Here is a 26,846-nt window from a genome sequence, read left to right as displayed (position 1 = left end):
GGATGTGAAGTCTCCATTTTTTTTAATAGCTGAATAGTATTCCATGGCATACATATCCCACAGCTTGTTAATCCATTCCTGGGTTGGTGGGTATTTAGGCTGTTTCCACATTTTGGCGATTGTAAATTGAGCTGCAATAAACAGTCTAGTACAAGTGTCCTGATTTTTTTCCTTCTGGGTAGATGCCCAGTAGTGAGATTGCAGGATCAAATGGGAGGTCTAGCTTGAGTGCTTTGAGGTTTCTCCATACTTCCTTCCAGAAAGGTTGTACTAGTTTGCAGTCCCACCAGCAGTGTAAAAGTGTTCCCTTCTCGCCATATCCACGCCAGCATCTGCAGTTTTGAGATTTTGTGATGTGGGCCATTCTCACTGGGGTTAGATGATATCTCAGGGTTGTTTTGATTTGCATTTCCCTAATATAAAGAGATGATGAACATTTTTTCATGTGTTTGTTAGCCATTTGTCTGTCATCTTTAGAGAAAGTTCTATTCATGTCTCTTGCCCATTGATATATGGGATTGTTGGCTTTTTTCATGTGGATTAATTTGAGTTCTTTATAGATCCTAGTTATCAAGCTTTTGTCTGATTGAAAATATGCAAATGTCCTTTCCCATTGTGTAGGTTGTCTCTTTGCTTTGGTTATTGTCTCCTTAGATGTACAGAAGCTTTTCAGTTTAATGAAGTCCCATTTGTTTATCTTTGTTGTTGTTGCAATTGCCATGGCAGTCTTCTTCATGAAGTCTTTCCCCAGGCCAATATCTTCCAGTGTTTTTCCTATGCTTTCTTGGAGGATTTTTATTGTTTCATGCCTTAAATTTAAGTCCTTTATCCGTCTTGAATCAATATTTGTGAGTGGGGAAAGGTGTGGGTCCAGTTTCAGTCTTTTACATGTAGACATCCAGTTCTCCCAACACCATTTATTGAATAGGGAGTCTTTCCCGCAAGGTATGTTCTTGTTTGGTTTATCGAAGATTAGGTGGTTGTAAGATGTTAGTTTCATTTCTTGGTTTTCAATTCGATTCCAAGTGTCTATGTCTCTGTTTTTGTGCCAGTACCATGCTGTCTTGACCACTATGGTTTTGTAGTACAGCCTAAAATCTGGTATACTGATGACCCCAGCTTTATTTTTATTACTAAGAACTGCCTTAGCTATATGGGTTTTTTTTCTGGTTCCGTAAAAAACGCAGAATCATTTTCTCCAAATCTTGAAAGTACGATGTTGGTATTTTGATAGGAATGGCATTGAATAGGTAGATTGCTTTGGGAAGTATAGATATTTTAACAATGTTGATTCTTCCCATCCATGAGCATGGTATGTTCTTCCATTTGTTAATATCCTCTGCTATTTCCTTTCTGAGGATTTCATAGTTTTCTTTATAGAGGTCCTTCACCTCCTTCGTCAGGTATACTCCTAGGTATTTCATTTTCTTTAAAACTATGGTGAAGGGAGTTGTGTCCTTAATTAGCTTCTCATCTTGACTGTTATTAGTGTATACAAAGGCTACTGACTTGAGGACATTGATTTTATATCCTGAAACATTACTGTATTTTTTGATGACTTCTAGGAGTCTTGTGGTTGAGTCTTTGGGGTTCTCTAAGTATAAGATCATGTCATCAACAAAGAGGGAGAGTTTGACCTCCTCTGCTCCCATTTGGATTCCCTTTATTTCCTTGTCTTGCCTAATTGTATTGGTTAGAACTTGGCACTATGAATAGTAAAGGTGACAGAGGACAACCTTGTCTGGTTCCAGTTCTAAGAGGAAAAGCTTTCAGTTTTACTCCATTCAGTAAATTATTAGCTGTGCGTTTGTCATGGATAGCTTCAATCAGTTTTAGAAATGTGCCACCTATGCCTATACTCTTCAGTGTTCTAATTAGAAAAGGATGCTGGATTTTATCAAATGCTTTTTCTGCATCTATTGAGAGGATCATGTGATCTTTATTTTTGCCTCTGTTAATATGGTGGATAACGTTTAGAGACTTGCATATGTTAAAGCAGCCTTGCATCCCTGGGATGAAGCCTACTTGATCATGATGAATGACTTTTTTGATGATAAGCTGTAATCTATTGGCTAGGATTTTGTTGAGAATTTTTGCATCTATATTCATGAGTGAGATTGGTCTGAAATTCTCCTTTTTGTTTGGGTCTTTTCCTGGTTTTGGTATCAGGGTGATGTTTGCTTCATAGAATGTGTTGGGGAGGATTCTTCCTTCCTCAATTTTTTGGAATAATTTCTGCAGTACAGGAATAAGCTCTTCCTTGAAGGTTTGATAGAATTCTGGAGTGAAGCCATCTGGACCAGGGCATTTTTTGGTTGGAAGATTTTTTATTGTTTCTTTGACCTCAGTGCTTGAAATTGGTCTGTTCAGGAGCTCTATTTCTTCCTGGCTAAGTCTAGGGAGAGGGTGTGATTCCAAATATTGATCCATTTCCTTCACATTGTCAAATTTCTGGGCATAGAGTTTCTGGTAGTATTCAGAGATGATCTCTTGTATCTCTGTGGGATCAGTTGTTATTTCCGCTTTATCATTTCTGATTGAGCTTACTAGAGATTTTACTTTTCTATTTCTCGTTAGTCTGGCCAATGGTTTATCTATTTTATTTAGTTTTTCAAAAAACCAACTCCTTGTTTCATTAATTTTCTGAATGATTCTTTTGTTTTCAATTTCATTGATCTCTGATTTAATTTTGGATATTTCTTTTTTTTTTTTTTATTGTTGGGGATTCATTGAGGTTACAATAAGCCAGGTTACACTGATTGCAATTGTTAGGTAAAGTCCCTCTTGCAATCATGTCTTGCCCCCATAAAGTGTGACACACACCAAGGCCCCACCCCCCTCCCTCCTTCCCTCTTTCTTTTCTTCTACTGAGTTTAGGCTTCGATTGTTCTCCTTTTTCCAATTCCATAAGATGGCTTGTGAGATTGTTGAAGTGCTCTCTTTCTGTTTTTCGAATGTAGGCATCTAAAGCAATGAATTTTCTTCTCAAAACTGCTTTTGCAGTATCCCACAGGTTTTGGTAGCTTGTGTCTTCATTGTTGTTATGCTCAAGGAAGTTAATGATTTTCTGTTTTATTTCTTCCTGCACTCATCTGTTATTCAACAGAAGATTGTTTAATTTCCATGCCTTTGTGTGGGGTCAAGCGTTTTTGTTAGAGTTGAGTTCCACCTTTAGTGCCTTATGGTCTGAGAAGATACAAGGTAAAATTTCAATTCTTTTGATTCTGTTGCTATTTGTTTTGTGTCCCAGAATATGATCAATTTTGGAGAATGTTCCATGGGGTGATGAGAAGAATGTATATTCTTTATCTTTGGGATGGAGTGTTCTATATGCGTCTATCAAGCACAGTTTTTCTGGGGTCTCATTTAAATCTTTTATATCTTTGTTTAATTTCTGTTTAGAGGATCTGTCCAGCTCTGTAAGAGGAGTGTTAAAGTCCCCTGTTATGATGGTATTATCAGATATCATATTGCTCAGACTGAGTAAGGTCTGTTTCAAGAATCTGGGAGCATTTAAATTGGGTGCATAAATATGTAGAATTGAAACATCTTCTTGTTGTATTTTTCCCTTGACCAAGATAAAGTGACCATCTTTGTCTTTTTTGACTTTAGTTGCTTTAAATCCACATGAATCTGAAAATAAGATTGCAACTCCTCTTTTCTTCTGAATGCCATTTGCCTGAAAAATTGTCTTCCAACCCTTGACTCGGAGCTTTAATTTGTCTTTTGAAGCCAGGTGTGTTTCTTGTGGACAGCAAATGGATGGCTTGTGTTTTTTAATCCAGTCAGCCAATCTATGTTTCTTCAGTGGGGAATTCAAGCCATTAACATTTATTGAGATAATTGATAAGTGTGGTAGTATTCTGTTCATCTTATTTTGTGAGAGTCCATTGCTTAGTTTTATCTTTTGCATCAGTGTGGAGGTTAGTTTCTGTCCTTTGATTTCTGAGTTCTTACTTTGCTGCTGATCCATTGTGGTGGTCAGTGTGCAGAACAGGTTGAAGTATTTCCTGTAGAGCTGGTCTTGTGGCGAATTTCCTCAATGGTTGTATATCCGTAAATGATTTGATTTCTCTGTCAATTTTAAACTTAGCAGGGTACAGAATTCTGGGCTGGAAATTATTCTGTTTAAGTAGATTAAAGGTAGATGACCATTGTCTTCTTGCTTGGAAAGTTTCATTAGAGAAGTCCACGGTCACTCTGATGGATTTGCCCCTGTAGGTCAACTGGCGCTTACTCCTGGCAGCTTGCAGAATCTTTTCTTTTGTCTTGACTTTGGACAGGTTCATCACAATGTGTCTTGGAGAAGCTCGGTTAGAGTTGAGGCGACCTGGGGTCCAATATCCTTCTGAAAGCAGTGTGTCAGAATCTTTGGTGATATTTGGGAAATTTTCTTTTATAATATTCTCTAGTATGGCTTCCATTTCTCTGGGGCATTCTTCTTCCCCTTCTGGAATTCCTATAACTCGTATGTTAGAACGCTTCACAAAGTCCCATAATTCTGACAGTGAACGTTCTGCTTTCTTTCTCTTCTTTTCTGCCTCTTTTACTATCTGAGTTATCTCAAGAACTTTGTCCTCTACCTCCGAAATTCTTTCTTCCGCATGGACTAACCTGCTGCTGATACTTGCATCTTTAAGTTCCCTAATTGACTGTTTCAGTTCCTTCAGGTCTGCTATATCCTTTTTATATTCTTCATATCGTTCATCTCTTATTTGATTCTGTTTTTGGATTTCCTTTTGGTTATTTTCCACTTTATTAGCAGTTTCCATCATTTCTTTCATTGTTTTCAACATGTGTATTCTAAATTCCCTTTCTGTCATTCCTAACATTTCTTTATAGCTACCTCATGGTCCCTTGGCAGGGTTGTTCTGGGCTGGTTCTTCATTGTTGCCTGGAGTTTTCTGCTGATTCTTCCTCATGAGTCGTTTCTTTTATCTGTTTCCTTGCCCTAATTTTCCTTTCACTTCCTCTTGCTCTTTAAGTTCTCGTGCCTGTGGACTAAGGGTTAGATGAGTCCTTTCGGTACAGGACCAGAAGGGTGAGAAGGTTGAAGAGCAAGAAAGGGATGAAACAAAGGAGGACCGAGTGAAAAGAAAAAAAAAATAGAGAAAGGAGAGGGGGTGGCTAAAAGGAATATTGACAAAAGGAAGAGAGGCACAGAAAGAGGGAGACAGAGCAATATAGGTGTGCAGTAGGGTACTTTGACACAACCTTTAAAAAAAACCCACCTTCTGGGGGTGCCCAGTTGGGTGGGTCCCTTGAGGTTAGCAGCTCTTTGCTAACCTGATCAGACACAGTACCCCACCTCCACCAAGTAGAGAGGAAAGACAAAAATTCTATAAATCAAACCAAAACAAGCAAACAGAAAACTTTACGGGATAAAATTGGGTGAAAAACCAAATAATAGTGGTAGAAACACTAGCAAAAATGAAGTTCTAGTTATTAAAAAAGGCAGCAATGGGAAATTATAATTAAACTAGAAAAATTGAGAAAGAAAAAAGATCTGTATGGAAAAGTTGAAATTAAAAAACAAAACAACATCAACAACATCAAAATAAACAAACAACCAAACCAAAAAAAAAAAAAAAAAAAAACCACAACCAAGAACAAAGCAGTATGTATATGTTGTTGAATATTGTCTGGGCAACACATGGTCTTCTGGGGTATGAGATGTTAATCACAGTTCTGATACGACTGGAGGCTGCTGATTTCTCAAACCCCAGCAGGTAGACAACCTAATTCTCTCTTCAGCCCACTTAAAAGGCACTTTGAACTTGTAAACTTGCTGAGCAGAAGCTTTCCCAGGAAAGTGCTTGTCGGTGGAATCACTGCTGAAGTGGCTATCCACTTACCCAGTGTGCCAAAACCGGTCTCACTCTGCCCCTGAGGGTTAGGGCTGCAAGGCGGCTCAGACCCCACCCTTAGGCTACTCGGTCGCTGGGTTACCAGCTCCCACCTGATTCTAGCTCTGTGACCCTGAGGGCGGAGCTTGCTGGGGCAGATTGCTCACAATGGCTCCCTGTGGCCCACAACCAAACACTATTAGCTCCATCTGGCTCAGCGGCTCAGACTGGGGCCCTAGACCATAGCCAAAGTTCTCCACATTCCCACTCAGGCTCTCCCCAAGGCAGTTCAACTGAGTGCCAAGTCCAAAGACACCAAAACAGTTCACAGGTAAGGCCTTTCCGGTTTGCAGTCTCGCTGCTACTGAACTTACAGTTGCGGGCGGGTTTAGACCGATTGAATGCACGCGACCACTTGCCGTTTTTCCACTGTTTTAGTCCTCCTCTTGGGGTCCAGAAGTCTCTTGCTGACTCCCTGTATCCTCACAGGGGTGATGATAGGCAGATCCCACCAGCCAGAGATGCCTGGAGTCCTATCTCCCCAGACTCACGGTGCCCAGATGCAAGGAAGTTGTTACTCGGCCGCCATCTTGCTCTCCTCCTCAATCAGATTCTTTCATTTGTTCTTCCATTCCACAGTGATTCTTCCACCTCTACTTGAGCTGCCCACAGGGGCTGCAATGATGTCAGCACTTCCTGGACACTTAGTCTGTGTCTGAACATTCCCCCATTCAACTTCATGAACATTACTGTCTAATTTAGTCTTTATCAAATTCATGTGAGATGAAGATTTTTAAGACCCCATTGGTAGATGAGGCTTATAACTTTTGTAACTTAGGTGTGTTCCCTAGCTGGTGAGAGTTGGATCTGGGGAGGTAAAGTTGGGCCTGATTCCAGAGACTGGCTCTAACCACTGTCCTGTGCTATCTTTTAACACAGACACTGTGGACACTGTGTCTATAAGGGAAGATATACCAGGAATGGCTGTGAGGAGGTAGCAGGGTAGGGGAGAGTAGCCCTGAGAGCAACTAACCTGTTTTCCAGGGCTTGTGTGAGGTCCCTGGGGACATCTACATGGAGACTGATGAGTGAGCAGGAGGTGGATAGACATGGGGGAAAGGAGTAGAGGGGAAGGAAGGAAGCTGGTGACTGGGGAATGAGTGAGTATGAGATCAGTTGGAGGGACTTAATATAGTTCATAATGGCTGGAATTGAGAGGTAAGAGTATAGGCCCGGAGAATGATAATCCTGGAGAGCTGGTGTTATGAAATGAGTGTGGAGGTCTTGGGTTTGTGTCTCAACTTCCACACACAGCCATACTTAGCCCCATCTTACAGGTTGGTAAGCTGTGGGTGTGGGTATACGATCCACATGAGGCTGTTGTGAAAGCCGTACAAAGCTGTAGTGGACATAGAGCCGTGTTGTTGCCCTGAGTACTTCTCTAGCATTAAAGGGTGAAAGGTGTAAGCATGACTCCCAGAAACGAGACTGGAGCGGAGATTCAGGCCAGGTTTATTGTAAGGGGAGGGAACCCTCCTGGGCAGTGCAAAGGTGCATCTGCTGGGCAGTTAGAGACCACTTTTACTTGGGCCAGAGGGGGTGGGCAAAATCCACAGCTTGCCTGGAAAGTTAGGGTATTTGGTGTAAACTTTGGGCGGTGGAGATAGATCGTTTGTGTCTTTGTCTTAGGAGGGGAGGGAAGAGGGCGAGGGGGAAAAAGAGGAAGTGGAGGAGGGGAAAGGGTTCATGTGTAGCTGCATTAGGCCTCTCAACAAAGGAGACAACTGAAATTTAGCTCAATTGTTTTTCAACTGTGAGAAATATCTTGGTGTACAACTTTTAGCGCCATAAACTTAAAGGGCAAGTGGATGGTGTTTCTTAGTTAAGTTCTATTAATTAGCCCATCCTAACAATCTCAAGCAAGTCATGTTCTGACACAGGCCTCAGTCATCTCATTTATAAAATGAGGTGGTTGGACTTTAAAGCCTTTTGAGCACTAACAGTATATAATGTATGAAACCCTCCAGAGCCCTGTTCCCTGGTTCAAATCCTGGCTCTCCCAGGTACTCGTTATGTGATCTTAGCCAGGTTACTTAGCCTCTCTCTGTAATTATACTACCTATCTCAGACAAATATTATAAAAATCGAATTTATGTAAAGAGCTTAGAACTGTACTTGGTGCAATAGCAGGCACTATTGAAAGGTGCTTATTGTTTTTATCATCCAGCCAAGTCACATGACATCAGTACATGTGTACTAAATAGAAGCCGGGCTCCTGTGTCATCAGGATTCCTGAAGGAGAACATGGAGGCTGAAGTTCCTTCATTAGTACTCAGCAGAGAATGATCAGCCTAGAGACGTTAATGCAGGAGGAAGCAGGCTGGACAGCAGTGGAACTCTGGTGTGATTCTGCCCCTAAGAAAACATCTTAAAAGGCATGAAGTCTGAAATAATAAAGAGCAACAGAGTAGGGGTAGGGGAAACTACTGGAGTTGACCCCAGCCGGAATCTGGGATCCTTTTCAGAACACAGTGCTGAGTGAGAAGGCCCATGCTCAGCTAAACAATCTTCACACAAAGAGACAGAAAATATAAACAAGCTGCATAGAAAGGAACAGTATGAAGTGAATAGAAAAAAATTCTCAGAGGAACCCAGAGCATGTCACAGAGAGCAAGAGCCGAGTGCAGCCGGATGGCTAACTGAAGTGCCCGTCAGTCTGAGCGGGAGCCCCGTAAAGTGCACCCCTCACCATGTGCCTTCCCATTGTGGTTGTCCATTTTAATACTATAGGGAAAGCTGCCCCTTGGGTCCACATCCTAAAGGTCAGCACAGTGGTGTTGCCATTTATTTATATGGACCTCTTCCAAGTACCTTAGGCCTTAGCTAACGTCATTTAATATTCCTAGCAACCTGCGAAGGTAAGTATTATTGCTTCTGGATGAGGAAACAGATTTGCAGAGCTGAGGTATCTCACTCAGAAAGGTCCGGTAAGTGGCAGAGAGTGGATTCAAGCCCAGGACTGATTGCAGTGTGCATGCTGCTCTTTGATCTAGGCCATGCTCCCGGAGTTTGTCCTCCCGGAGCACCTGCACCAAGGCGCTCGCAGGCCTGGCCATGGAGGAAGTCCCACCAGGGCACCACAGCCGGAGCTGCAGGCACAGCCCACAGCTGAAAAAAACAAGCAGAAAAACCTAGAGGCCCTAAAGCCTGGGACCTTCTGACCTTGGGTCGGAGGTATCTTCTAGCCTCATAGGGGGGCTGCCAAGCCAGCAGTGCTCACAGCACTTATCAGTCTCTCTCAAGCCACCCATCCAAAAGCCACAGATGAGATGGAAATGATGGCACAGGAACCAGGTGATCCACCACCAGGTCCTCAGCAGGAGTCTCGGAGCCTCAAGGCTTGATCCCGGGCTGAAACACTATAGAAATTTTTATTGTTGGGTGTGGGGTGTTTGCTATTGATTTAAAATTTACATGCCTTCAAAAAAAAAACAAACAAAAAAAAAATTTACATGCCTTCTGGGCGGAGAATTTGTTATTCACAGAGATGTGCTTTGTGGCTTAATAGGGAAGCAGTGTGCTTGAAAAGAACCTGTGTTTGGATAACTGGGCACAGGGTTTCCTGGAGAGTTAGCAGATCTTTAATTGTGCACGCTGCAATTAGTCCTGGGCTTGAATTCACCCTCTGCCACTTACTGGACCTTTCTGAGCGAGATACCTCAGCTCTGCAAATCTCAGTTTCCTCATCCAGAAGCAATAATACTTACTTTTGTGTGTTGCCAGGAATATTAAATGATGTTAGCTAAGGCCTGAAGTGATTGGAAGAAAGAGATCTGTGTAAATAAATGGCAACACCACTGTGCTGACCTTTAGGATGTGGACCCAAGGGGCAGCTTTCTCTATAGTACTAAAATGGACAACCACAATGGGAATGCGCATGGCGAGGGGTGGACTTTAAGGGCTCCTGATCAGACTGACGGGTACTTATTAAAATCTTCTTTTATTTCTTAGGTAATTTTCAGTCTGTTTGATTAATAATTTTCTGCAAGTTTCCACTGTGCTTGTAGTTTTTTTCTTAAATTCTGTAAGTTTTTGTTTCATGAGTTTTCGAGCTTTATTGTTAGACGCATATACAAGTTCAAGATTATTATATCTTCCTGCACAAGATGTGTGAATAAAATCTAACAAGATTTTATTAGATGGTGAATGGTTCTGTCTTCTTATCATCTAAAGACGATCTTTATCCATAGCATTTATTTTGGCTTTAGAATAACTTTTTTTCTGTGTAAATGTTATAATACTAGTTTCTTTTGGTTAGTGTTAGCTCAGTATATTTTTCTATCCCTTTATTTTCAAGCTGATATGTCATTATGTTTAATATATATTTATGGAAAGAGCACATAATTGCATATGTATTTAAGAATTTAAATTTTAAAATCTAAGATTTTCTTATCTGAATTCATTCCAAGATCCTCTGTCTTTTAACATATATTTGTCTTCCCTTCTGCTATGTTATTTTATCTTTTCCATACTATAATAATCATTGGGCCTTTTTTCCCCCCATTTTCTGTCTCTTGTTCACATCCCTTCTTTCCTGCCCTCCATAATAAGGAATGTTATATCGGCTACTTATCTTTTAGTCATGATCCTTACATTTTTACCATTGGCTTAATTTTAAAAAGCCTAAAGTTGGCTTGGTGCCCATAGCACAGAAGTTACAGTGTCAGCTGCATACAGTGAGGCTGGTAAGTTCGAACCCAGCCCCGGCCTGCTAAACAACAATGACAATTGTCACAAAAAATAGCAAGGCATTGTGGCAGGCACCTGTAGTCCCAGCTACTTGGGAGGCTGAGGCAAGAGAATCGCTTAAGCCCGAGAGTTTGAGGTTTCTGGGAGCTGTGACACGATGGCACTCTACTGAGGGTGACATAGTGAGACTCTGTCTCAAAAAAAAAAGAAAAAAAAAACCTAAAGTTAATTCTTTCTTATTCCACAGAGTTTGGCTTTTTATAAATTATAAAAAGGAATTCCTTTTTATAAATTAAAGGAATTTGGAAACTCTAGTTGCTGAGAGAATGTTAGAAGATTTTATTTACACATCTTGTCCAACAGGCCAAGGGAATCAGGAAATGTTCCAAGCCTGACGCGGAGACAAAAGTTTTCAGTCAACTGGCCTATGCTTCTAAATCAAACATAGAATAACTTCCCCTGTTTTCTCCAGCCACTGTGTAGTCTCATAACTATGTCAGTTTTTACATGTACAATTAAAGGGTAGAAGGCAAGATATCGGATTCCATCCTTTATTCTTCAACATTTAAAGGTATTTAAACCATTAGTAGTAAGCCCACCACTGTGTTCATTCCATGTGTGAAATGCTTGCAGCGTTCTAAGCAATAAGAATTACTTGAAACCACAAGAATGATACCACAAAAGGACTGAAGGAAAACCCATTGGACAAATGTTTGTTTCTTTTCCACTTTGGGGAAACTCATACTCCATTCGTATTTTTTCTACTTCGAGGAAACTTAGTAGGGATTGGAGAAAGATGTCCAGTGAACATGGTATATGGTTAATATCATGAATTTGTTTGATAATAGACGCAGTTGAGGATCTCAAATCCAAAAATATGAAATTCAAAATGCTCCACCATCTGAAAAATTTTGAGGACCAATGTAGTGCTTCAAGGAATTGATCACTGGAACATTTTGGATTTTGGATTTGGGGATTTAGAATGTTGACATAATGTCAATATTCCAAAATTGAAAGTATCTCCAAATCTGAAACGCTCTGGTCCTGAGCTTTTCATATAAGTGGTATTCAATCTGTACTAGTCAACATTACGTCCTCACCACCCCAGTCAGATGCATGGAAAAGTTGTGTATATGTATAGTATTTACATGTACATAGAGGAAATGACCATTTCTTTTATCAGATTCTTAAAAAGGTTGTAACCTTAAGAATGATTAAAACCCATTAGTCAGCACTGTTTTTACTATTTTTCATATGCTAACAACTAGCTGACTCTTAGCAAGACTCTGCCCTCACCTTTGGCAACTGAATCTCAAAGCTCAGTTGCTTCTGTAGAAAATGTGTGACCTCATTTTTGGTATTTGTTTTCTCTCTCTCCTTTAAAAGCTTCCTTCTTACCAGCTACTTTAACTATGACTGTGGACAGGGGAGATAATGTGAACATATCTTTCAAAAAGGTATTGATTAAAGAAGAAGATGCAGTGATTTACAAAAACGGTGAGTGCGTGCTTCCTTTCCTCAACACCACGGTGTGACCCACCAGATAACACACAGCGTATGGGAGCATTATGCTATTTGCAGTCTCAGGGGCAGATGTTTGCAGTAAAGTTGCCATGATGCAAGCTCACCAAATTCTGTGTATGATAGAAGCCCTCTTGGGTGAGGTGTTTGGTTGCTTAAGTAAATGACAGTGGAAGTCATATACGTTAACAGATGGGAATATCAATATCTATGCATGTACATACATTGTACATTTGTGAATATACTTGGTGTATGTACATCCAATAAAGCCCCATTGTAATGTGAAAAGCCCCTAAATTCAGTCATATAAAATGTGAGGTTGTTTGTAAAATTAAGGAAATAACCTAGTAAACCCGGGAAGCCAATTGTCAGCAGTTCTGGAGGTCCAACTATGTAATCCAAATCTATCTGGGTCCTAGCTATAGTTTGGCACCATCTGGTGGCCGTTGCCTGATCCAGCTGGAATATTGATGGGGACCATTCTGAATTCTGTGGGTGGATAGGATTTCTAGGTTAGAACAGTGATTCTAAGTATCTCCTGGTTAGCTGACTAGTAGACAAGGTTACTGGACACTTCCTACCAGAGCTTTGCCTGCCACTCTATGTTCACCTGTCCCTATAGAAGGTAAGTACGTAGACTACCTCCATCTTCGTGTGCTTGGGGTAGATCCTGCAGAGTAACCTGTCTGCTCTCACAAGGCCTTTCTTCACTACCAGGAATGCATTGAATAGTTATGCCTTTTCATTCTTCTCCCACATCCAATATGTGAAAGCACATTTTTTTTTTTTTAATCAGAGCAGGGGGAACTGATTAAGTGGAAGGGCCAGACAATGAAACCAGGAGTGTGACCGATTGTTCTCCACTTTTCTCTATCATTAGGGTCCTTCATCCATTCAGTGCCCCGCCATGAAGTACCGGATATTTTGGAAGTGCATCTGCCTCATGCTCAGCCCCAGGATGCTGGCGTGTACTCAGCCAGGTACATAGGAGGAAACCTGTTCACCTCGGCCTTCACCAGGCTGATAGTCCGGAGTAAGTGATCAAGAGGCTGCCACCTGCAATGGTGTAGTTAGTAGGATTTTTAGTACAACTAACATAAACGAAAAACAAAGTGCATCTGCCTCATGCTCAGCCCCAGGATGCTGGCGTGTACTCAGCCAGGTACATAGGAGGAAACCTGTTCACCTTGGCCTTCACCAGGCTGATAGTCCGGAGTAAGTGATCAAGAGGCTGCCACCTGCAATGGTGTAGTTAATAGGATTTTTAGTACAACTAACATAAACAAAAAACAAAGGTTGGTTCGGAAAAACAGAGATTAGTTGATTCTTCAGAGGTTCTGAGAGTCTTAGTATCTGTGTGCCAGGAACCAGGGAGAGAGACTAAATACAGTGTCTACAGTTGAACCTCTGTGAGTTGACCACCTAAAGGACTGTAACAAACTGGTTAACATACAGAGGTGGTATATGTAAGGAACTTCCATTGAGTGCATGTGGTATATGTCCAGTCTATGAAAATTAGGACAATGTAAAAATTAAAAGAATAAGAAAATTAGGACAACTTAAGGATGTGGTTGATGTAGAAAGGTGATCAACTATGGGGTTCTACCGTATTTACTATATAATAATATCACGGTGGTAAAAAGCTTAATGCTTTTTAAAAATGTGTAAATGTTAAAACAAACATGACTTGGCATAGAGTAGAATTCAAAATTCACCTGAACTCCTAAGATAAAGCAAAAGATTTTGAACACATTTTGATCTCCAAGTTGTCTCTTTTCAGATTGTGCTAGGAGCACACGTTAATTCCCCCTTGTTAGGAGTGTATGTATTTTGACAAAACCATTTGGGAAGCACTGCTAATATCTAAAATCAAACTAAGAAAATTGGAGTTGGGGCAAAGTCATTCCGTTTAGGAATATTTTTCCCCAGTAGGAGTTTTTTGATGTTTAGTAAAAAATGATGTGCAGCTGAAGGCATTTGTCCATTTCTCCTAACTATAGGGTATCTCTCAAGGATAAACTGAAGTCCAAACATAGTACTTAGAGATTTTTGTGAGGCTCGGCGCCTGTAGCTCAGCAGCTAGGGTGCTGGCCACATACACCGGAGCTGGTGGGTTCGAACCCAGCCCAGGCCTGCTGAACAAACAACAATGACAACAACAACAACAAATAGCTGGGTGTTGTGGCAGGTGCCTGTAGTCCCAGCTACTTGGGAAGCTGAGGCAAAAGAATTGCTTAAGCCCAAGAGTTTGAAGTTGCTGTGATGCACTCTACAGAGGGTGACATAGTGAGACTCTGTTTCAAAAAAAAAAAAAAAAATGTGTTAAAAATCACAATGGTTATATTTGTAGGTTTTTTCTGTATGTGTTCAATTCTTGACAAGATTTCTCACAATATAGGATTTTTCTCTGTATGCTGTGAATATCTGATTTCTTAAAATACAGAATCCCAAGGCTTTTGAAGAAAGTAGATGTCTCATTTCAGACTCATTGCCTATCAACAAACTCTTTTCCTGACTTCTCCATTCCTAAGAGATAGCCTGTGGTATTCCCTAGTGCTTTATCCTTTTCTCTTTCCTGGGGACTCATTTTCATTTACGTTGTCTGCTATCATTAGTTTTCAACATGTGCAAATAACCTATGGTCTGGGTCTCTAGATACAGCTAATTAATCATAGCCTCATTCCCTTTCTATACTGAGGCATATAAACATGAGCTTTTACCTACTTGTACCTTTATCTACTAAGTGGAAGACTGTAAGAAATGGTCTCTGTTGACAGTCTTCCTGATTATTTTAGAGAAAATACTGATAACTGGGCGTTTTTGCCAAAGAAATGATCAGGTTACATCAACTGTAGGCACAGGTGCAAGCTTACCACTGTGAGTCTCATGGGGCAAGGACACTGGCTCCCTTCAGATGAGAAATGAAACTAAATTCTTGATCATAAATGATCATCCCAACCCCTCTGGGTTTTCCTTATACAGGGTGGCCATAAAGTTCATGTTCAATTTAAAATAGTGTGCAATTTAAAATCACACATGAACTTTATAGACACCCTGTATTAGAAGGTATCTTTTGACCTAATTAATCTAAAATTACCAGGTGTTGGAGGGAAATAGTAAGGAAATCTGAATCTAGGATTTTACCGTCTTTACAGATTAGGTTTTGCCTATCTTGTTCACTCTTATATAAGTTTTCTAGCTGAAAAATACATGAATGCTACTAGTTCTTGTTTCCCTTTTTAGCCTCATCCCTCCTCCACATACACTAAGCCAGAGGCTCTCAAACTCTGGCATGTACCAGAATCTCCTGGAAGACTTGCTAAGCATAGATTACTAGGCCACCTCCAGAGACTTTCATTCAGTAGCTTGTAGGTCGGGGGATCTGAGATTTGCATTTCTCAGAGATTCCCAGGTGCTAGAGCTTACATTGGTCAGGAACCACACTTTGAGAACTACTGCTCGAGTCTCTAACCATCCCTGCGGTTCCCTGAACTCGCCATGCTCGCTCTATTCCCACGATTTGCCTTTGCCTTTGCCTGAAACACACTCTCCAGCCTTATCTTCTTTGCCACTTAGGCGGCCCTGCAAATTTAGCTTACATGGCACCCCTCTGGGGAGCCTTTCTTTATGCCCTCTTCCAACCCCAAGACAGGATTAGATACGCTTTGTCTTTGTTTCTGTCATCATTTCTTGTTTACATGTCTGTCTCCCATATTTGACAATTACCTTTTAGACAGCAGAAACTATGCCCAGTTACCAGTGTCCACTGAATGACTGATACATAGATTGACCAAAATAAGTGGCTGATTTTATTATTATAAAGGAGAAGAAGAGAATGAAGGAAACACTTGTCCCTGAGTAGGTGGAAGAATGTCTGACCCTGTCTTGTCTCTGTTCTGCACCTGTGAAGATAAACTTACAATTCATGGTTAGTGTGGAATTGGAATAGACTTCAGTTTTAGGTGTCAGAGTTAGCCTGCAGACCTAAAGCTACAATTTGCATGTCCTTGTTTATGGGAGGTAAGCAAGACATTTCCTTAATGAATGATCTGTGGGGCCAGTCCTTCTCAAATGCCTGAGGAATCTACCTCTCCTCCCCACTTTGTGTAAGGGGGAAGTGGTCCTCAGATTCTTATTTTCTTTTTATACATAGTAGATACTCAATAAAAGTTTGTTGAATGAATGTACTTTACTCACTGTAGTCTTTTTTCCTTAATAAAAGGATGTGAAGCTCAAAAGTGGGGACCAGAATGTAACCATCTCTGTACTGCTTGTGTGAATAATGGTGTCTGCCATGAAGATACCGGAGAATGTATTTGCCCCCCTGGATTTATGGGGAGGACATGTGAGAAAGGTAAGTCAAGAGTTCTTCATTAGTAATCTGTAGATTAAAAAAGCCATCACTATAGGATCTAGAATTTTTGATCTAGACACAGATGGTAATAGGAACTAAAAGGCCCCCATTAAGCCATAAAAACCTTTGTGTAAATGAGAAAAAGTTGCCCTTTCCTTAAAGTTCTTTATTGCCAACCACTGGAAAGTTACAATAGATACACAGATCTATGATGTTTACAATGTGAATGTCACCCTGTGGATTTGTGTGGTATACACCCTGGTAACTGTGAGCGGTGGCCCTGATGGTGGTGGCGGCTCTATGGGGGCAGTTTCATTACCCGTAAAATAGACCATACAAGTCATGTTCACCCTACCTATGCCATAGCTGAGATCAGACTATTTTCCATGTTCTCTAGTCTAGGAGAGACTAATTCAAAGAGCGATTATGCATATTTGACTCTAAATTAGCTTTTTTGTTTCCCCCCAAAGCTTGTGAACTGCACACGTTCGGCAGAACTTGCAAAGAAAGGTGTAGTGGGCCAGAAGGATGCAAGTCCTATGTGTTCTGTCTCCCAGACCCCTATGGGTGTTCCTGTGCCACAGGCTGGAAGGGTCTGCAGTGCAATGAAGGTATGGACCACTTACACTCTTGAATCGACAGAGGTCTAGCAGGTGTACAAAGGAGATCTGCTTTGCTGGAAATCACAATGTAGGCTATACCTGGACTAACTGCTCAATCAAATTACACATTTTTGGGCTAAAGTATTTTGAACCATAGATGCTCCAAGGTAATTATAATTTCATGGTAAGACTGTGGACCTCATAGGAAGTGCATCTCACACATATTACCTAGGGATCTTATAAAACCACAGATTCTAATTTGGTAGGTCTGGGTTCGGGCCTGAGGTTCTGTTTTTCTAACAAGCTCCTTGGTGGTTCCAGTGCTGTTGGTTTTCAAACCACACTTTGAATAGGAAGACATTAGAATTTGGGTGTTTTTGTTTTTTTTTTTAGTGGGCCATAAAAATGATCAGAGTTTTTAGATCAGATTCAAACATGGTTTGAATAAATAAAAGTTATGATCTTACCTGCTGTGGATCAGACTCAAACAGTACTAACTTCACCTACACAGAGTCCCTCTGTCCTTTCTGAAATACACTTTCCTGCTCGAGAGACTCAGTGGTGTGCACTTGACATCTATTATCCAGTGTAAGTATCACATCTTCTGTCACACAGTAGCTGAACATGAACCTGCAGCTAAATATGCCAGAGTCTCCCTAAGGAATGTTCACGTGGCGAATTAGCCAAAGATTGAGGGCTTTTCAGTGTTTGCCTCCCAAGGCAAACACATCTGGCAGTAATGGGAGCTGCAATGGGGTCCCTAGCAACTTTTTATCAGTGCTCCAGAACAGAGCAGTTCAGGGGAAAGATAAGCCATCTGCATACAGAATTTGAAATTTTCTAGTAGTAGCCACATAAAAAGTGTAAAAAGAAATAGATTAAATAATTTCAATGTTATTTGACACAGCATGTCAGTGTTACAGCTCTTTTAGAATTTGTCTGGAAGGTTTTCTGGTCTCTACTGGAAGACACCCCCCCCCAAAAAAAAAAAAAACACAGCATGTCAAAAATATTACAATTTCAACATGTAACCAGTAGAAAAAATTGTCAATGAAATGTTTTATATTCCTTTTCTCAAACTCAATTTGGATAAGCTGTATTTCAAGGGCTCAGTAGCTCTTAGCTAGTGGCTTTCATCCTGGACAGCACAGCTCTAGGGGCTGGAGAAGGGGCCAAGAATAGGGTGACACAAAAGTACGCTTCAGTCACCTGCAACCTCTCACTCAGCTTCCTCCAAATGCTGTGTCTGCCCCCATGGAATGTTGAAGGAGCCTCAGCAGTAGAGGAATCCCATCTGGCTTCTGAGATATGCCCCATAACTGGTAACTCCAGCAAGGTAAATGGTGATTCCAGGAGATGTAGCCCCTCAGTAAGCTCCCAACTAATGGGTACAATATAGGGATATTTGGGACACCTCCAAGGTGAGGGACTCAAATGCAACTTGAACTTTTCCTAACAAATGCAAACAATGTAATCTATTCATATGTACCCTTATATTAATTTATTTGACTTAAAAAATTTAAATCTTATGCAAAATTTCAAAACACGTACATACATAAACACTTTGCTAGGACCCAGGAAGAGGTACATGCAAAGAAAATAATCAAGAGAGTGAAGAGATAATGTACCAAATGGGATAATATATTTGCAAACCTTACATCTGATCATGGTTTACCATCTAAAATATATAAGGAGTGCAAACAACTCAGTAGCAAGAATACCACTTGATTAAAAAAATGGGTCATTGTGATCGGCCTCTATTGATTTTTTTTTTTTCTCATAAGAATTGGTCATAGTTCTCTGTCACTTATATTGAGTACTTTGGGATTATATTTTGGATATTGTGAATGTTACATTGTGGAAACTTTGGAGTATGAGATAGAGTCTTGGATGTTAATTTTTTTTTTTTTTTGACTCTTTTTATCAGGCAGTAAACATTTTAGGACTCATACTGAAAACTCTTAGGCATCAGGTCAAACTTGATTCAGTCTTTCATCTCTAGCTTGGCTGCTTTGAGTCTGCACTGAACATGCATTGTTCAAGGATCAGCCAAAGATTTGGGACTTCTCTTTGACTTTCCTTTTCTGGGTTTTCTCCCACGCTTTCCAGTGGCTGTGGTTACCCTGACTCTGTCCACGGACTCCTCAGGCTAGTAAGATAGCAGGTTTTCTTCAGAGGTTTAGCCCACTCCCATGGTGTTAACTGTACCCAACAATTAGGCTAAAAGCCATCTTCCAGATTTCAATCCCCGTCCAGAACATGCCTTGTTTTGTTTTTCCCCATCCCACTTTTTTGTGCTTTCATGTAGTTTCCCAAATACTGTTGTATCAGTGAGAAGGTTGGCCTGTTAGAAGCTTATTCAACTCTTCCAGAGGCAGGACTCCCCAAACTTTTAAGTTCCTGGTAATTTAGACAAATCAACCATACCTTATATTAATTGGCAAGGTTGACAGATTAGAGAGAAAAATAAAACTAGCCCTCTACAGCATTGGTTTCCTCCATATCCCCTGAACTAACTCTGCTTTTTAATGTCTTTGTTTACAGCATGCCACCCTGGTTATTATGGGCCAGATTGTAAGCTCAAGTGCAGCTGTACCAATGGGGAGATGTGTGACAGGTTCCAAGGATGCCTCTGTGCTCCAGGACGACAAGGGCTCCGGTGTGAGAAAGAAGGTAAAGCAAGGTAACACTGTAGTCAGGGCCACGTTCGGCACATTTGAAATGAGCTGCGCTGGTGTAATTCTTCCCCAGCACCCCAAGATCCTTAAGCCTCTTCCGTTTTCATCTAGAAGTTGGGAAGAATTCATTGCCAATCCTGAGTACAGCATTCTAACCCTTTTCTATGGATGCTCATGGTTGTCTTCATTTGTCTTCCAACTAAGAATAGACTGTGTGCTCTCGGTAGCACATCAAGTGGCAGTTAGCCAGCCGAGAGCTCTACCTGCCTCTCCTGCGTCCTTCCCCAGCACCAGCCCTTTCCCTGGACATGCAGAACAGGGAAAGAGATTTGGACAAAGGATATTTTTACAAAGACATATAAAAAGTGAAACAAATAGAAATGGTTGCACTCAAAATGAAATTTTAAATAATTCTCATTCAAAAATTGTCCTAGAGCAGGAGTCAGAAAACTTTGATCCACAGACAAAATCTACCCTATTCTTTTTTTTTTAACAGCTTTATTGAGAATAATTTTATGTTATAATATTTATCCCTTTAAATGTACGATTCAATGGTTTTTAGTATATTTACAGAATTGTGCAATCATTGCCATAATCTAACTTTAAAACATGTTTATTATAACAAAAGAAACCTTGTACCCATTAGTACTAACTCACATTCTCCCCTCCTCCCAATCTCTGGCAGCCATAAATTTATACTTGACCCTTGAACAATGAAGGGGTTAGGGATGCCAACCCTCCTTGCAGTTGAAAATCCAGGTATAACTTTTTTCTTTTTTTGAGATAGAGTCTCACTTTGTCATCACCCGTGGTAGAGTTCTGAGGAATCATAACTCACACCAAACTCAAGCTCTTAGGCTCAAGTGATCCTCTTGCCTCAGCATCCCGAGTAGCTTGGACTATAAGTACCACTATGGTACCACTATGGTATTTTTAGAGAAGGGGTCTCACTATTGCTCAGGATGGTCTAGAACACCCGAGCTCAGGCAATCCACTCTCCTTGGCCTCCCAGAGTGCCAGGATTATAGGCATGAGCCATTTTACTTGGCCCCAATGTACAACTTTTATTTTTTTATTTTTTTTTATTTTTATTAAACCATAGCTGTGTACTAGTATGATCGTGGGGCACCATACACTTGGTTCATAGATCGTTTGACACATTTTCATAAGGTCTTAGCAAAATAACTAAGAAAATGCTACAAAAGCTATGTTAACTAATCCAATGTACAACTTTTGACTCCCCCACCCCAACTTCTCATAGTTCACTGTAAATTAGAAGCCTTACTGATAACATAAATAGTTGTTCAACACATAGATGGACTAGTATCTCTTTATATGATATGCATTCATGAAATACCTTTGTCTTAAATTCGTTGATATTTTTAGGCTACTATGCAGTTTGTGAGTTTTTTCAAATTATTGCAAATCTCAAAAAAATTTCCCAATACATTATTGGAAAAAACTTGTGTATAAATGAACCCACACTGTTCAAACCCATGTTGTTTGTGGCACGACTTTATTTTCTCTTTATAGATTTTCCCATTCTTGTCATTTTTTTAATCTTATTTTTTATTTTTTTGAGAGGGGGTCCTACTCTGTCACCCAGGTTGGAATGCAGTAGTGCAATCACAGCTCACTGAGACCTTACACTCCTGAGCTAAAGTGATCCTCTCCCCTCTGCCTTCTAAGTAGCTGGAACTTTAGGTGCGAGGCACCATGCCTGGCTAATTTTATTATTTTTTGTAGAAATCTCGCTATGTTGCCTAGGCTGGTCTTGAATGCCTCGGCTCAGGGTGACCAGCCTTATGAAGAGTGTGGACTCTGCATTCATAAAGACCTAGGCCTGAATCTGGCTGTAGTCTCCTCATCTGGAAAATAGAGACACAATAGCACCCACGTCACAAGCTTATTCCAGATGATAAAACAATAAAATACTTGCTATGTTCTAGCCCAGTGCACGGCTTGCTAAAGCAGCTATGTGTATTACTACTCTTGCTGCTGTGCTGGGGATTAGATTTCACAATGCTGTTTTCTTCCTTCAGGCATGCCAAGGATGACCCCGAAGATAGAGGATTTGCCAGATCACATAGAAGTAAACAGTGGTAAATTTAACCCCATCTGCAAAGCCTCCGGCCGGCCACTACCTGCTAATGAAGAAATGACCCTGGTGAAGCCAGATGGGACAGTGCTCCGTGTAAGAGCCACGTTCTTCATCTGTTTACCTGACACCATGGAATGTTTTCAGTATAGTAATCTGTCCCCTTAACAGCTCCACTCAGGACTTGCTTCCTTCCAGGCCAGTGTGCTGTTAGCTTTGATAAAATGCCCCATTTGGGGGGAGGCAGAACAGACTTACTGCAGTCCTCTGCCTGCCAGTGCCACAGTGCTCGGTTGGGAATATGCCCAAGTGGAACTGATGGAGATGGGTGCCAGGGTCGAGGCTCACCCTGCAGAAATGACCAGCTGGGTGTGAGGAGAAACAGGTGTCTGCCTGTGTAAGGCTGTGCCCTCGCAATAGCCCCAGGTCTCTAACCCCTCAGAGCAGTAAGAGTAAGGTGGTCCTGTGGCCCTAGAGGGGTGCTACAGCCCATGAATCAGCAGGAGATTTAGGTGCTATGAGGTGCTGCCAGGATACGGAGTTTTGATGACTGGTCTACTTCTATCATGCTCTATGGAGCAGCAACTAGGAAAATATGGAAGAGGGAGTTCAGCATGATCTGTTGGACTCTAAATACATGGGTCTTGAATCTACTCCTCACATCTCCGATTCAGAAACCATGATCCCTGGGATCCCTTAGGTCCGAGCACCTTCCGGAGGATTCCCGGCATCTTTACTTGGCCCGCACCACTGGTGAGGGTGCTATCACAGCAGTTCTTTTCTGCCAGGAAATACTCAGCTGCCTTTCTGACATGTTTTGCTTCTTTGTCCTAACTGTCCTAAACATAGCAGAGATAGGAGTCATCCAGAATTTCTCCATGTTACAAGTGATCCTCAAGAAGTTGATGTATTTTGGCATCTAAAGATTTTAAAAGATGTATCTTAATTTTTTCAAAAATCTGCTGTGCCATTAGCAGTGTTTACATATCAAATGTTCCTTATTCCACCAAATAACTCATCAGGTAGAAGACACCAACCGACAGCTTCCAAAGTCTTGTTGGCTTTTTCATGAATTAATGGAAATAAAGGCAACCAACTGGTTAGGATGGACCATACCACACATAACTTCTTATTAAGCATTATCCGTCCCCTTTTTTACAGAAGGGGAAAGTGGCTGAGGAAAGCTAAGTACCTAAGGAAGTGGTCAAAAGTGGCATGTGTCTTCAGACTTTTGGCTTTTTCCCACCACACCACACTTATCAGCACACTTAGGAAGCCACTTTGTCTTCCTGCCCAGCCATCTCTGTACTAGACTGGAAAGGAACAAAGCTTACCAGGAGCAGTGTAAAAGAAATTAGACTCCTTGCTCGTAAGTGTTTACCCCACACTCCCAAACACACACATACAACAGCAGGATCTGAGAGGGCATCAATCCAATATAAACCTTCAGGGCTACTACAATGGCTTTGGAAATAGGCCAGCGATTATATTAGCACTGCATTTAGCCTCTTGATCTGTCCTAGAAAACTTCTTCTGAAACAATGAGACAGGGGTCAGTGTTCTGGACCTTTTCTTATGCCTCCCTAGAAGTTTTTATTTTTATTTTTTGTTATTTGACCTTTCCAGCCAAAAGACTTTAACCATACGGATCATTTCTCAGTAGCCATGTTCACCATCGAACGGATCTTCCCCCCTGACTCAGGAGTTTGGGTCTGCAGTGTGAACACAGTGGCTGGGATGGTGGAAAAGCCTTTCAACATTTCTGTTAAAGGTACGCTTCATTTTCCAAAGGAAGAGCTTGTATCCTTGGTACACCATGTCTATGTCCGGCTAAGGAAAGTTATTATATCTGGACAGAAATGCTTTCTGACCACCAAAGTATTTTATAGGATACTAAGCCTTTAAAAAAAATTATGTGGATGAAAATAGAGCGAAGAGATTAAGAGAATGATCTTCAGAGTCATTCAGCCCTGAGTCTGATTTTTGTCCCTAGCAGCTTGAAATCTTGTACATGGCCTAGAGCAAATAAGTCTCAGTCTGTCTTTATTTGTAAATGGAGCTTATTTTAGGGACTTCTTAAGGCTATTGTGAAGATATGTTAAATACATAGGCTGTTTGAAATTATACCTGGCATAACACATCTGGTAGTTATTATATTTCATATAGAGTTAAACATCATCATTGTTGTTACTTCTTATTCATTATTGTGGAGAATAATTTGAGGAATCTCTATTTTGAGGATTAATTCTTTATTATGAAGCTCAGACTATGCTATACAATTAACTTGGCTGATTGTTGACATATTCAGAGGTTTGGTTATTCTTCCTGTTATGAGTTAATATTTCAAAATTCAAATTAATCTGAGTGATGTGTACATTTGTAGTGTGAGAGGAAGGAATAAAATGGAGGTTAATCCAAGTTAACATTGATGATAGGAAGAAGCTCAAATCTGTTTTTTTCAGTAGAATATTTATATGATCAAAAGATTTTCTTAATTCTTGTATGTTTCTAGAATAAAGGAAATGATATGCAGATAAGACAAATCATATTTAAGCTTCTTGCAATGTTTGCTACCTATGAAAAATAAGTTAAAAACAAATCATGTTGCTAAAACACAGAAGACTCACTGATTCTGATTTTTGTTTTGTAATGAAAGATTACAGCATATAATATCAGTGCACAGAAGCATCTCCAGTCCTAAGTCACTGATGCCTCTTTAGTCACACATTGGCTGATAACCATACAATAGAAATAGCCAGTAGGGATTGTGTCTTTTATTGTGGTATTAAAAAAAATAGATAGTAGGCTTTACTACCAGTGTACAGATTGGTACAATCACTTTGGAAAACTGGTAATGTGTCTTAAAGAAAAAAAAGTTACGAATACTGCCCTACAATGTTGAACAATACTACTTTGGGGTATATGTTCAATAGAGTGAGTACACATGTTCAAAAAAGATGTCTTTGAGAATGTTCAGAGAGATTTTATTCATAATTACCCCAAACTGAAATTAAGCCAAATGTCTACCAACATTAGAAGGGATAAGTAAATTGGGGTATAATTTATATGTGTTAGTTTGCTGGGGCTGCTATAATAAAGTACCACAGGATGAGCAGCTTAAATAATAGAAATTTACTTTTTCATGGTTGCAGAGGCTAAAAGTCCAAGGTCAAAGTGTCAACAGAGTTGGATTGTTCCTCCTTTCCTCCCTTCCTTCCTTCCTTTTCTCTCTCCTGAGCAGCTGAGACTACAGGCGTGCACCACTATGCCTGACTAATTTTTAAATTTTCTTGTAGAGTCTCCCAATGTTACCTATGCTGGTCTCAAACTTCTGGCCTCAAGCCATCCTCCTTTCTCTGCCTCTCAAAGTGCTCGGATTGCAGGTGTGGGCCACCATGCTCAGTCCCAGAGTCTCTACTTGGCTGTAGATGGCTGTCTTCTCTCTGAAGTCTTCACAGGCACTTCCTTTTTTTACCTGGGTGTCCTGATTTAATATTTTTATAAGGACACCAGTCATATTGGATTATAATCCACCTTAATGAACTTATTCTAATTTAATTACCTCTTTAAAGGCCCTATCTCCAAATACAGTTATGTCCTGAACTTCTGGGGGTAAAGACTTCAACATATGAACTTAGGAAGGAATACAACTTAACCCATAAAGTCAGGCAGAGAAATATTAAACAGCATTATTAAAGAATTCCTGCAATGATCTGGTTGAATCTTGCAGAGATGATACGGAATAAAAGAAAGTATATACTTTATAATTCCATTTATATAAAGTCAGTAGTTACCTCTGGGTAAAGGATATTGACTTTGCCAAGGAATAGGCACAAAGGTGGGGAGGGGGGGTGGAAGGGGGGCTGGAAATGTTCTCTGTGACAATCTGGGTGTTGGTTACATGGGTATATACACAGCCAAAGTCCCTTGAGCTAAATACACTTAAGATGTTTGCACTTTATGTATGTTAAATCTCAATAACAATTATTAAAAGGCAAAAAATAATATAAAATGATGGGTTACTAAGAGAAAGCTTTAGGAGTGATAAAAGTATCACACACTAGCATTAGTGGCTATAAGAAAATGTGCATCAGCTGATTTAAACAAAGACATGGTCTTGTTTGATCCATACAAGGCAAGTATGATGTAAGGAATGAATTTCTCACAACTGTGCCTTTTTTCTGACCTAAGTAAAATGGGTACCCAGTCTTACCTAGCTAAACACTGGCACGGTTGGCCTCCAGTCAGGGGATATTACTTGATTAGGCTTCTTACTGGATTCATTATCCTGTCTTTGGACAATTTCCTAAATCTTCAGTCAGTCAATAGAATTTATTTAAGGCCTATTATGTTTCAGCTCCTATTCTAGGTACTGGGAATAGAGCAGTGAATGGTAAAAGGAGGGAAAAAACTTATCATGGAGCTTACATTCCCACAGGGAGACAAGAAGTGAGCAAATAAGTAAGTAAAATGTATGGTTTGCTAAAATGCTGAGAGCCCTGGAGAAAACTAAAGCTGACATGAGGGTGACAATGCCAGGGCAGGGCTGGAGGGTGGTCAAGCCTTCATGAGAGGTTGATACTTGAGCAAAGACTTGAAGGTCATTTCTAAGGAAGGTGAGCCAAAGCATTGAGACAGGGAGGAAAAGTAAAATTACCCAATAGTGTAATGTCCCCTGAAATCTAAAAGGCTCTGTGTTCTATCACACACACTCTTGAGGGAAGAAAGACAAAATCAGGTATGCACTTCTAGGTAGGGTGGGCTGATGGAGCTCTGGAGCTCACTTGAAATTCAGTTGACAAACATTCTGTATCTGGCAGGTGCAGGTGAACAGACTTTGCAGTGCAGTATTTTATGAACATTTTAATATTATCATCCCACTGAGGAGCTCTTTCAGAAATCTTATTCCAGAGCTCTCTCCCATCACCATACATTTTAATATCATAGATGGACTGTATATCTGTTTATGAATTGTGGCTCTTTGGGGGGGCTGCAAAC

General features: G+C 40.5%; 1 protein-coding gene and 1 non-coding gene across 4 annotated transcripts in view; both read left to right on the top strand.

Annotated features, from left to right (window-relative positions):
- Positions 1-26,846, top strand: part of TEK (TEK receptor tyrosine kinase) — a 113,170-nt gene that overhangs the window by 48,123 nt on the left and 38,201 nt on the right. For 2 of the 3 annotated variants that reach the window (XM_053571063.1, XM_053571069.1), the window contains exons 3-9: positions 11,982-12,092; positions 12,997-13,149; positions 16,339-16,470; positions 16,941-17,081; positions 19,617-19,745; positions 21,793-21,944; positions 23,475-23,619. In XM_053571063.1, the coding sequence (XP_053427038.1) occupies positions 11,982-12,092; positions 12,997-13,149; positions 16,339-16,470; positions 16,941-17,081; positions 19,617-19,745; positions 21,793-21,944; positions 23,475-23,619 (963 nt within the window). The remainder of the gene's footprint in view (positions 1-11,981; positions 12,093-12,996; positions 13,150-16,338; positions 16,471-16,940; positions 17,082-19,616; positions 19,746-21,792; positions 21,945-23,474; positions 23,620-26,846) is intronic. The other variant, XM_053571078.1, reaches the window with a different exon arrangement.
- LOC128580128 (U7 small nuclear RNA) lies at positions 17,985-18,048 on the top strand. The gene has a single exon (XR_008378465.1). It is a non-coding gene; the product is annotated as a U7 small nuclear RNA (small nuclear RNA).

Source organism: Nycticebus coucang, chromosome 2 (genome assembly GCF_027406575.1).
Source record: "Nycticebus coucang isolate mNycCou1 chromosome 2, mNycCou1.pri, whole genome shotgun sequence".
Taxonomy (NCBI): domain Eukaryota; kingdom Metazoa; phylum Chordata; class Mammalia; order Primates; family Lorisidae; genus Nycticebus; species Nycticebus coucang.
The sequence above is the reverse complement of the archived record's forward strand: the minus strand, read 5'-3'. Positions and strand labels throughout refer to the sequence as shown.